The 12,877-nt window shown below is 42.3% G+C and overlaps 1 protein-coding gene across 1 annotated transcript in view; it reads left to right on the top strand.

Annotated features, from left to right (window-relative positions):
• LOC122555520 (NXPE family member 3-like) overlaps positions 1-12,877 on the top strand; it is a 55,315-nt gene that overhangs the window by 16,597 nt on the left and 25,841 nt on the right. The window contains exon 2 of the mRNA XM_043701543.1: positions 6,038-6,111. Coding sequence (XP_043557478.1) covers positions 6,038-6,111 — 74 coding nt within the window. The remainder of the gene's footprint in view (positions 1-6,037; positions 6,112-12,877) is intronic.

Below are 12,877 nucleotides of genomic sequence, written 5' to 3'. Positions count from 1 at the left end.
CCATCAGGCGCAGGGGACTTATCTATTTTCACCCTTTCCAGAATTTCCAACACCTCTTCTGTACATACCTCAAAGCCATCCATTCTACTTAATTGTGACTCAGTACTCGCATTGACAACAATGTCCTGTTCCTGATTGAATACTGACGAAATGTATTCATTCAGTGTCTCCCCAATCTCTTCAGCCTCCACACGCAACTTCCCACTACTATCCTTGACTGGACCTATTCCTACCCTAGTCATTCTTTTATTCCTGACATACCTATAGAAAGCCTTAGGGTTTTCCCTAATCCTACCAACTAAGGACCTTTCATGTCCCCTCCTTGCTGCTCTTAGCTCTCTCTTCAGGTCCTTCCTGGCTACCTTATAACTCTCAATCGCCCCAATTGAACCTTCACACCTCATCTTTACAAAGGCCGCCCTCTTCCATTTAACAAGGGATTCCAATTCCTTATTAAACCACGGCTCCCTCACACGACCCTTTCCTCCCTGCCTGACAGGTACATACTTATCAATGACACTTGGTTGATTTGCCTGCAAAGCTCTTAAAGGGTCATACAGTCATAGAGTCATAATGCCATAGCAGCATCCAGCACAAAAACAGACCTTTCGGTCCAACCAGTCCGTGCCGACCATAATCCCAAACTAGACCAGCCCCACCTGCCTGTGTTTGGCCCATACCCCTCCAATCCTTTCCTATTCGTGCACTTCTGTAAATATCTTTTAAACATTGTAACTGTAGCCGTATCCACCACTTCCTCTGGAAGTTCATTCCATACATGAACCACATCATACTCTTTATTTCCAAAGACAGCCCTTATATACTGCAAGTGAACACATGTAAACTTCAAATGTTTGCAAAATGAGTCAAATGGAGAAAAGAATGATAAACTTTACAAGTACAGAAAGCTAATGATTCTGAGCTGGAATCTTTCCAGGTCCTGAATTACATGGGCTATAGTGAGAAATTTGGGAAATTAAGGTAAGATGTCAAATGAGGCCTTTCTTAATGTTGAGATAAAAAAGTCACCTTTTCCAAGCAAGTGCGGATTTAAAAATGAGATTCTCCCTAATCTGTAATCATTCGTGGGGATTATCACCTATTATTCACACATTAATGTGCAGACTCCCGTTCTCTCACTCACCGGCTTGAAACCAGACACTGAGGATTCCGACTTGAAAGTCCGAGTGGGTCCAGCTTGCTGCTTGCTCCTGCAGACCTTCAACTTGGACACCAGGAAACTGACATTCTAATGTGGGAGGGAAAAAAGCCAGTGGTTGTGGTACACATTGGTACCAACAACATAAGGAAGAAACGTGATCACATCCTAAAAGCAGAATATAGGGAGTTAGGACGCAGGTTTAATAAATAGGGCCTCAAACATAGTGGTCTCAGGATTTCTGTCACTGCCGTGTGCTAATCAGAATATAAATTGCAGGATAAATCAGATGAACACACATCTGGAGAGCTAGTGCAAGCTAGTGGATTAGTTCTGAAGAATTAGCACCAGTACAAGTCGGATGGGATATATCTGAGTGGGACCAGAACTGATGTCTGAGGGAACGCATTTGCAAGTGTGGTTGGGGAGGGTTAAAACTAAAAGGGCAGGTGGATAGAAACCCTTACAGGGAGACACATAGCATTGAAATAAGGACCAAAACAAAAGACAAAGTGGGAAATAAGAAATGTGATAGGCAGAGAATTCAAGGACGAGATTGAGCAGGACCATTGTAATTGAGATGAAGAACACGAAAAAGATCAGCCTTCAAGTTTTGTGCCTTGATGCGCTAATCATTCACAATAAAATGGATAAATTAGTGACACAGATAAATGTAAATGGCAATGGTATAGCAGGGATTTCAGAGACATGGCTGAAACGTGACCATGAATGAGGACTGAATATGCAGAGGTTTCCAGTTTTTAGAGATGTGATTGTGAGGAAGGGTATTCACTCTGGTGATGTAGAATCTATCTGAGTTGAGCTTAGAAACATCAAGAAGAAGTGGTCCTAGAAATAACAGATGCATTGGTAGTCATTTTGCAAACTTCTACAGATTCTGGAATAGTTTCTTTGAATCCAAGGGGAGCTAATGTAACCACATTAGGCAAGAAGGGATGCAGAGAGAAAACAATGCATTGTAAAAACTGAAAGAATTGTGGATGCTGTAAATTAGAAACAAAAACAAAAACAAAAATTACTGGCAGCATCTGTGGAGTGAAATCAGAGTTAATGTTTCAGGTTGAGTGATTTGTTGTAGGGAAAAACACCAGTCTCAGAGTCAGAATCGGGGTTCAATCACAGAGTTTATTGCACAAGGAAATACCAGAGCTCCAGGGAGAGAAAGACACCAACAGCACAGCGGTCAGCTGCAAGTCTTCTCTCAACATATCAAGAAACTTTTATACATCTTATGATACAATACATCCGTGATGAGATTATAGTCCTTGTAACATGGTTTGTTTATGGCAATCATTGCAAAATCGTTGATAGTTTCGATACAGTCTTTGTCGGTTCCAGCGCAGCCTTTGTTAATTTCCGCGTGGTCATTGTCAGTTTTAGTGTAGACATTGTCAGTTTCAATGTCTGCATGGAAATCCATTGCTGTAGTAATGGGCGCTAATTGCTCTTCCTGAGAAGGACAATTACTGCAGCCCTGGTTATTAGCATTTTGTATTCAGTGTGTATCAAGCTGTTAGCATTTCTCTACCTCATCCACCTTAAGCTAATCAACTGGGTTGTGAGTGCATTGTGCTGGCATTCTGGTGGCCCCAGGCAGTATCTGTAGCAGCTCTGGTGTTTCTCTCCATATTGTGATCCGGCAGCCATCTTGTAAGTCAAGTTGACCAACTGATGGCTCAGCGGCCATCTTGTATGTTCATGTACCTAGTGTCACCCTGCCGAGTGCTATCTCCCTCTTCAGACTCTTCCTCAGAACAATGAATTATAGACTGGTTAGCTTGACATTGGTCATGGGAACAATGCTAGAATCAATCATGAAAGATGTAATACAAGAGAACTTGGAAGATAGTGACAATATTGGATAGAGTCAGCATAGATTTATGAGGATGAAGTTGTGCTTGATGAATCTACTGGAATTTGTTGAGGATGTCGTGGACTGGATAAGGGGAGCCAATGGATGTTGCTTACTTGGATTTTCAGAAGACTTTTGATAGCATCCCACATAAGACCTTAGCATGTAAAATTAAAGAGCATGGGATTGGCGGTCATGTACTGAAATGGATTGAATGGTGAAAGAAATATTGAAGGTGATGGATTAAGAACTGGTTAACAGTCAGGAAACAAAAATTAGGAATAAACGGGTCTACGTCTGTGTGATAGGAAGTGACTAGTGGAGCACCACAGGGATTAGTGTTTAAACCCCAGCTATTCACAACATGTACTGATGATTCAGTTGAGGAAGCTACATGCCAAATCTCCATGTTTGTAGAGGACTTGAAGCAGGGTAGGTTGGTTTGCTGTAAGGAGATTGTAGAGAAGCTTCAGTGTGATTTGAACAAGTTAAGTCAGTGGACAAATGCATGGTAGATGCAGGATAATGTGGATAAATGTGATGTTGTCCACTTCAGTCACAAAAACAGGCAGGCAACTCATTATCTGAATAGCAATAGATTGAGGAAGGGGATGGTGCAACAAAACCTAGATGCCATTGTATACCAGTCATAGAGTTATAGAATCATAGAGAAGTACAGCATGGAAATAGACCCTTCGGTCCAACTTGTTCATGCCGACTAGATAACTAATCTAGTCCCATTTGCCAGCACTTGGCACATATCCCTCGAAACCCTTCCTCTTCATATACAAACCCAGGTGCCTTTTAAATGCTGTAATTATACCAGCCTCCACCACTTTCTCTGGCAGCTCATTCCATACACGCACCACCCTGTGTGAAGAAGTTGCTCCTTAGATCCCTTTTATATCTTTCCCCTCTCATCCTAAACCTATGCCCTCTAGTTGTGGACTCACCCACCCCAGGGAAAAGACCTTATCTATTTATCCTATCCATGCCCCTCATGATTTTATAAACTTCTATAAGGTCACCCCTCAACCTCCGATGCTTCAGGGAAAACAGCCCTAGCCTATTCAGCCTCTCCCTATAGCTCAAATTCTCCAACATTCTTGTAAATCTTTTCTGAATCCTTTCAAGTTTCACAACATCCTTCCAGTGGGAAGGAGACCAGAATTACACACAATATTCTAAAAATGGCCGAACCAAAATCCTGTACAGCCATAACATGACCTTCCAACTCCTGTACTCAGTGCTCTGACAAGTAAAGGAAAGCATACCAAACGCCTTCTTCACTGTCCTATGTACTTGTAGCTCAACTTTCAAGGAATTATGAACCTGTACTCCAAGGTCTGTTTGTTCAGCAACACTCCCCAGGACCTTACCATTAAATGTATAGTCCTGCTAAGATTTGTTTTTCCAAAATGCAGCACCTTGCAGTTATCTAAATTAAACACCATCTGTCACTCCTTAGCTCATTGGCCCATCTGATCAAGATCCTGTTGTAATCTGAGGTAACCTTCTTCGCTGTCCACTACACCTCCAATTTTGGTGTCATCTGCAAACTTACTAAGTATACCTCTTAAGCTCACATCCAAATCATTTATATAAATGATGAAAAGCAGCAGACCCAGTACCGATCCTTGTGGCACACCATTGGTCACAGGCCTCCAGTCTGAAAAGCAATCTTCCACCACCACCCTCTGTCTTCTACCTTCAAATCAGTTCTCTATCCAAATGGCTAGTTCTCCCTAAATTTCATGAGAGCTAACCTTACTAACCAGTCTCTCATGAGGAAACTGGTCGAATGCCTTATTGAAGTCCATATGGATCACATCTACTGCTCTGCTCTCATCAATCCTCTTTGTTACTTCTTCAATAAACTCAATCAAGTTTGTGAGACATGATTTCCCATGCACAAAGCCACATTGACTATCCCTAATCAGTCCTTGCCTTTCCAAATACATGTACATCCTTCAGGATTCCCTCCAACAACTTGCCCACCACCGATGTCATGCTCATTGATCTATCGTTCCCTGGCTTTTCCTTACCACCTTTCTGAAATAGTAGCACAATATTAGACAACTAATACAATTACAGCATTTAAAAGGCATCCGGATTGGTATATGAATAGGAAGAGTTTAGAAGGATATGGGACAAGTGCTGGCAAATGGGACTAGATTAGGATAGGATATCTGGTTGACATGGACGAGTTGGACCGAAGGGTCTGTTTCTGTGCTGTATATCTTTATGACTTAATGACACTATATTTGGAGAAAGCAGGTACAGGGCATGAATTAGATGATGAGCCATGATCATGTGAATAATATACTCACTCGAAGGGCTGAATGACCTGTTCCTGTTCCAATATTTTATTTTACTGACATCTCATTGCCTGTTGTATGGACAACAGTCACAGGCAGCTTGTGTCCATGGACATTGATATCTGATTTGTCCCGGGCTCATCACTTCAATATAGCACTTTTCTCATCTACTTACAGTACATTTCTACTCCTTAATGCTGCACTTTGTACTTTAATAGCAATGCTGTGACAAGGAGACTTTGTGTGCAGGGACAAGTATCACTTTATTGACTGGACCAAAGAGCATCTCAGGGCTATTCACCCGCTCTCTAAGTGCATACTCACATTGCATCTACCTGGTTCCCCACTGAAAATGTTTGCAATTTAATTCAAGTTGTTTCTGTAGGTTTGAAGAATGGGGTAGCTGAAAATACTGGAGACATTAAGGACTGCAGATGCTGGAAGCCAGAGCAAAGAGATGTGAAGCTGGAAGAGCACAGCAGGTCAGACAGTATCTGAGGAGCAAGAAAGTCAAAGATTCAGTTGGGTTTCGGCCCGAAACGTTGACTTTCCTGCTCCTCGGATGTTGCCTGATCTGCTGTGCTTTTCCAACTTCACATCTATTGACTCTCGCTGAAAGTACTTTTGAGTGATCTCCTGTTATGTCATTATTACAATGACTAACCTATGATATGTTTATTTTTACAGTGGTGTCAATATCAAGCAGTCCATCCCACACAGAGCACCAGGATACGTAATGGTGGAGCCCTCATCTGAACCAAGTAAGATAATTAGATTTCAGACCATAAGACATAGGAGCAGAAATTAGGCCATTCAGCCCATTGAGTCTGCTTCGCCATTCAATCATGGCTGATAAGTTTCTCATCCCCATTCTCCTGCTTTCTCCCCGTAAACCTTAATCTCCTTGACAATAAAGAAACTATCTATCTCAGTCTTAAATATACTCAATGGCTTGGCCTCCACAGCCTTCTGTGGCAGTGAATTCCAGAAATTCACCACTCTCTGGCTGAAGAAGTTTCTCCTTATCTCCATTCTCAAAGATCTTCCCTTTACTCTAAGGCTGTGATCTCAGGTCCTAGTCTCTCCTACCAATACAAACATCTTCCCAACATCTACTCTGCCCAGGCCTTTCAGTATTCTGTATGTTTCAATTAGATTCCCTCTCATTCTTCTAAACTCCATTGAATATTAACTCAGAGTTCTCAAATGTTTCTCATACATTAAGCTTTTCATTCCTGTGACAGTTCTTGTGAACCTCCTCTGAACATTCTCCAGGGCCAGTACATCCTTCCTGAGATATGTGGCCCAAAACTGTGCACAATACTCGAAATGTGGTCTGACCAAAGCCTTGTAGGGCCTCAGAAGTCCATCCTTTTATATTCAAGTCCTCTCAAAATAAATGTCCCATCATTGTATTTGTCTTCCTAATGAATGACTCAACCTATAAGTTTATCTTGAAGGAATCCTAGTCAAGAATGTCCAAGTCTCTTTACACTTCAGCCTTCTGAATTTTCTCCCCATTTAGAAAATAGTCCATGCCACTATTTCCTACCAAAGTTCATGACCTCACACTTGCCCAAATTGTGCTCCATCTGCCTATTCTTCACTCTCCTAATCTGTCTAAATCCTTCTGCAGCCTCTCCACCTCCTCAATGCTACTTGTCCCTCCACCTATCTTTGTATCACCTTCAAACTTAGCCAGAATGCCTCAGTTCCTTCATATAGATTGTTAATGTATAAAGTGAAAAGTTATAGTCCCAACACTGAGCCTTGCAGAACACCACTTGTTACTGACTGCCATTCTGAGAAGGACCCTTTTATCCCCACTCTCTGTCAGATAGCCAAGCTTCTATCCATGCTACCACCTTGCCACTAACACCGTGGGCCCTTATCTTACTCAGTAGCCTTCTGTGCAACACCCTTTCTTGAAGTCCAGGTAGATAACATCGATTGGCTATCCTTGATCTAACCTGCTTGTTACTTCCTCAAAGAATTTGCACAAATTTGTCAGGCATAACCTCCCCTTGATGAAACCATGCTGACATTGCCCTATTTTACCATATACTTCTAAGTATTCAGACGTCTCATTCTTCACAATGGATTCCAGAATCTTACCCATGACCAAGGTTGGGCTAATCAGTCTGTAATTTTGTGTCCTTCTGCCTTACTCGTCTTTTAAATAGGTGCATCATGTTAGCGATTTTCCAGTCCTCTGGGACCCTCCCTGATTCTAGTGATTCCTGAAAGATCACCACTAACGCCTCCACTATCTCTTCAGCTATCTCCTTCTGAACTCTAGGGTGTAGTCCATCTGGTCCAGGTTATTTATCCACCTTCAGGCCATTCAGTTTTTCTAGGACCTACTCCTCAGCGATGGTCACCATACTCAGTTCTGTCCCCTCACTCTCTTGAATTTTTGGGATATTACTCATGTTGTCCATCTTGAAGACTGACGCAAAGTAATTATTCAGTTCCTCAGCCATTTCCTTGTGCCCTACTACTATCTCTCCCTGGGCTGAGAAGTGGCAGATGGAGTTTAATTCAGATAAATGTGAGGTGCTGCATTTTGGGAAAGCAAATCTTAGCAGGACTTATACACTTTTGAAACTTTATTGCTGGAACAGCACAGCAGGTCAGGCAGCATCCAGGGAACAGGAGATTCGACGTTTCGGGCACAGGCCCCTCTTCAGGACTTATACACTTAATGGTAAGGTCCTAGGGAGTGTTGCTGAACAAGAAGACCTTGGAGTGCAGGTTCATACCTCCTTGAAAGTGGAGTATCAGGTAGATAGGATAGTGAAGAAGGTGATTTTATAGAGGTTTACAAAATTATGAGGGGCATGGATAGGGTAAATAGGCAAAGTCTTTTCCCTGTGGTCAGGGAGTCCAGAACTAGAGGGCATAGGTTTAGGGTGAGAGGGGAAAGATATAGAAGAGACCTAAGGGGCAACGTTTTCACACAGAGAGTGGTACGTGTATGGAATGAGCTGCCAGAGGAAGTTGTGGAGGTTGGTACAATTGCAACATTTAAGAGGCATTTGGATAGGTATATGAATAGGAAGGGTTTTGAGGGATATGGGCCGGGTGCTGGCAGGTGGGACTAGATTGCTTTGGGATATCTGGTCAGCATGGATGGGTTGGACCGAAGGGTCTGTTTCCATGCTGTACATCTCTATGACTCTATTATTCTCCAGTGAGCCAATGTCCATTTTTGCCTCTCTTTCGCCCTCTATGTATCTAAAGAAACTATTTATATTACTGGCTCGCTTACCCTCATATTTAATCTCCTCCCACCTTATTTTCTTTGTTGCCCTCTGTTGGTCTTTGTAAGCTTCCCAGTCCTCTAATTTCCCACTTTCCTTCGCCACATTATATGCTTTCTCTTTTGCTTTTGTGCTCGACTGCTGTGGTTGTCTCATCCTCCCTGTACCATGCTTTTCTTTCCTTGGAATGAATCTCTGCTGTGTCTCCTGAATTACTCCCAGAATCCCCTGCCAATGCTGCTCCACCGTCTTTCCTGCTCGGCTCCTCTCCCAGTCAATTCTACCAGCTCCTCCCTCATGCCTCTGTAGTTGTCTTTATTCATCTGTAATACTGTTACCTCTAATTCTATCTTCTCCCTCTCAAATTGCAGCATAAATTCAATCATATTACAATCATTTCACCTTTAGCTCCCTTATCAAGTCTGCCTCATTGCACAACACTAAATCCAGTATTGCCTGTTTCCTATTGGGCTCCATCACAAGCCGCTCCAAAAAGCCATCTTGTAGACATTCCACAAATTCCTTTTCTTGCAATCCACTACCAACCTGATGTTCCCAGTCCACTTGCATATTGAAATCCCCCACGCTCACTTTGCCTTTCCTATATATCTTTTCTATCTCCTGGTGTATCTTGCGCCCCCAGCTCCTGACTACTGTTTGGAAGCCTTTTTTTACCTTTGCAGTTCCTCAATTCTAATCACACAGATTCCACACCATCAGACCCTACTTCATTTCTTACTATTGATTGAAATTCATTTTTTACCAGTAAGGCAACCCCACCCTCTCCACCCATCTGCCTGTCTTTCCAATAGGATGTATATCTGTGAATATTCAGCTCCCAATCCTGATCCATGTGCAGCAACCTCTCTGTGATTCCCACCATGGCATACCTGCCAATTTCGATATGCACCACAAGCTCATTCACCTTATTCCTTACACTGCGTGCATTCAGATATAACACCTTCAGTCTTGTATTAACCATCCCTCTTCTCATTGTTATTTGTTTATCCAGTGTCTTTGAAGTTTTGATTTGGAGGTGCTGCTGTTGGACTGTGGTGTACAAAATTAAAAATCACACAACACTAGGTTATAGTCCAACAGGCTTATTTGGAAGCACTAGCTTTTAGAGTGCTGCTCCTTCATCAGGTGAGGGAACAGCATTCCAAAAGCAATGCTTCCAAATAAACTGTTGGACTATAACATGGTGTTATGTTCGAAGGTTGATTCCTAACCTTTTCCAAACACTCTGCTCTATTTTGTTTGCTGGAGAGTTTAATAGCCTCTCCTGAGTTCTCCTTTCTTTTTATTCTTCATATTTTCCAATGCAGAATCAGTCACTACAGATATTAACCTGCATCTTTGCTTCCCATCGGTCATTATACTTATTGGAATTTTACCCTTCTCTTCCGCCCCCCCCCCCCCACTTCCTACTTTAAAGTCCTGTTGACCACCCTATTTATCCTGTCACTAGAATACTGGCCCCAGTTCAGTTCAGGTGGAGACCGTCCCAACAGTACAGATCCCTCCTGTTCTAATACTGATGCCAGTGCCCGTTGAAAAGGAAATCCTCTTTCCCAAACCACTCCTTTAGCCACGTGTTTACTTCCCTTATTCTCGTATCCCTATGCCAATTTGCACTTGGCTCCAGCAGTAATCTGCAGATTATGACCCTTGATTACCTGTTCTTTAATTTGGTTCCTAGCTCCTGATAATCCCTGAATAGGCCCTCTTTCCTAGTCTTGCCTATGTTGTTTGTCCCACTGTGAACTACAACAACTGGCTCCTCCACCTCCCTCTGTAATATCCTTTCAAGCCAGTAGAGATGTCCCACACCCTGGCAGCAGGCAGGCAACACAGCATGAGAGATTCTCGATCCTGCTTACAGAAGATATTATCTAACCCAATTATAGAATCTCCTACAACTGCCACTTGTCTTTTTGCTCCACCTTCTTGAAAGGCCTCCTGTACCGTGGTCAGTTGGCTCATCCTCCCTGCAGCTCTGTTCCTCATCCACACAGGGAGCAAATATTTTGTCCCTGTTGGACAAGGTCAAGAACTGAGGCTTGTCTACCTGGATCCTTCTCCCTGCCTCACCTGTAGTCACACCCTGACCACTGACCGAAATTGTGATACTTAATCTATCAGGTGTGACTGCCTCTTGAAACAAGGCATCCAGGTAACTCTCCCCCTCCAGATGTGCTAGTGTTTGAAGCTCAGATTCCAGCTCATCAATTCTCTGGAGTATCTCCTTGCAGTGTAGCTTAGTTAAAATTCTCCTTTTGCACTGAATTTTCACTTGCATCAAACCTCTAGTTTAGTCATCCAGCCTTTATCTTGCTCTCCTATAGCCTCCTTCAAACTGATTGTGCTCCTTAGTGCCAGTCTGGACATTCACTGAAGTGGTGGGCACTCCATTCTAATTTCAAATCATTGCTAACACCACTAGCAATAATCATTCATTCCAATCCAGAAAGATGCTTGCTTTAATCCTGTTATCATATTCTATCAATTGTCTCTAATCATCAAAGATGTTGCTATAATAGAGCCAAATTCAAAGCAAGGAGGGAGGAAGTTGGGACCTAATAAACTCCAGTCTCCAACAGTCAGGAAGTGCTGGTCTTGGAGCAGTGAGGGCTGTCTTTGCTTCTCTGCACATTCATCTTGATAACAATATGAGGAAGGACCAGTGGGATAGTTCACCTCTATCGTTCTATTAAAAACCTTTTGAGTAAATTCAATGAACACTGACAATGCAATGGTGCAAGATGGTAGCAGTAAATCAAATACGATGCTCAAACAGTATTCCCAAAGCAAATAAATTCAAAGCCCTAGAGTTAAAACTGATCAGACTGCAATAGGAATACTGCCCATAAAAGGGGAATTGGTGACTTTAGTGTTAAAGTCACTGGATTAGAAATCAGAACCCCAGGCTAATGTTCTGAGTGCATGACAGATAGTACAATTTGAATTCAATAAAAATTTGGAATTAAAAGCTAACCTACTGTTAACTCTAAAACAACTGTTCATAGTCATAAAAACCCAACTAGTTCAGTAATGCCTTTCAGGGAAGAAAATCTGCCACACTTACCTGGTCTGCTTACTTGTGAATCTAGACCCACCAAAATATTGTTGAATCTTAACTGCCTTCTTAGCTCGCCACTCAAATTGTATTGAATTGCTTATAAGGTCAAAACAAAGGAATAAAAACTGTACAGACGAGATTGCATCATCCGAGGCAACAGAAATGATAATGACAAACAAATAGCCCTGTTATTCTCACAGAATCATTTTTACAATGTCCTAGGCACTGCCATTGTCATCCCACTGGGAGTGCAGATCTGACAGAGGTGGCTACACAGTGGTGTACAAAGTCATGCCTTTATATTGATAATACCTTACATCGTATTGTGTGGCATCATGATTGTGTTCGATGGGACAGCAACACAATACTGGAAATCCATGAGGCGCTTTGAACCATCATCATCATCAAAATTATACACAATTTGTAAGCTAACAGTCCGGCATTTCCCCCACTGTTAACATCCTGGGGTGTTGCCATTGACCAGAAACTGAACTGGAACAAGTATATATATTCTGTGGGTACGAGGGCAGGTCAGAGCCTACTAATTCTGTGGAGAATCCTGACTTGGAACAATACCATGTGCCCTCTCAGTCTCCAATTCCAAATCTTACTACAACTGCCTCCTGCAGCCCAAACACAATAGTAATTCAAAAAGACTGGTCATGCATCCCTTCTCAAGCACAATTAGGATGTGCAAAAATGCTGGCTGATCTGTTAACACCAACAACTCATGAACTAAATAAAACTGCAGAGGCTGTTACCTGGGATAAAATACCAAAAGGAAATGACTTGTTAAGTAAAGACGTTTCACCATTGAAAACAAAGAGATTTCAAGAGTGATCTTACTGAAATATATGACGCTTTTAAATGAGATTGAGAAATGTTGCAGAAAAGGTTGCTGAGCAAAGGACAAAAGTTCAAAGATTCAGAACGGCAAAGGGCAAATTTAGAACAAAGAGAGTCATAGAGATGTACAGCACGGAATTCGTCCATGCCAACCAGATATCCCAACCCAATGTAATCCCACCTGCCAGCATCCGGCCCATACCCCTCCAAATCATTCCTATTCGTATACCCATCCAGATGCCTTTTAAATGTTGCAATTGTACTAGTCTCCAACACTTCCTCTGGCAGCCCATTCAATACACGTACTACCCACTGGGTGGAAGAGTTGCCCCTTAG

Source organism: Chiloscyllium plagiosum, chromosome 12 (genome assembly GCF_004010195.1).
Source record: "Chiloscyllium plagiosum isolate BGI_BamShark_2017 chromosome 12, ASM401019v2, whole genome shotgun sequence".
In the NCBI taxonomy this organism is placed as follows: Eukaryota; Metazoa; Chordata; class Chondrichthyes; order Orectolobiformes; family Hemiscylliidae; genus Chiloscyllium; species Chiloscyllium plagiosum.
This window is presented reverse-complemented; position numbering and strand designations above follow the sequence as displayed.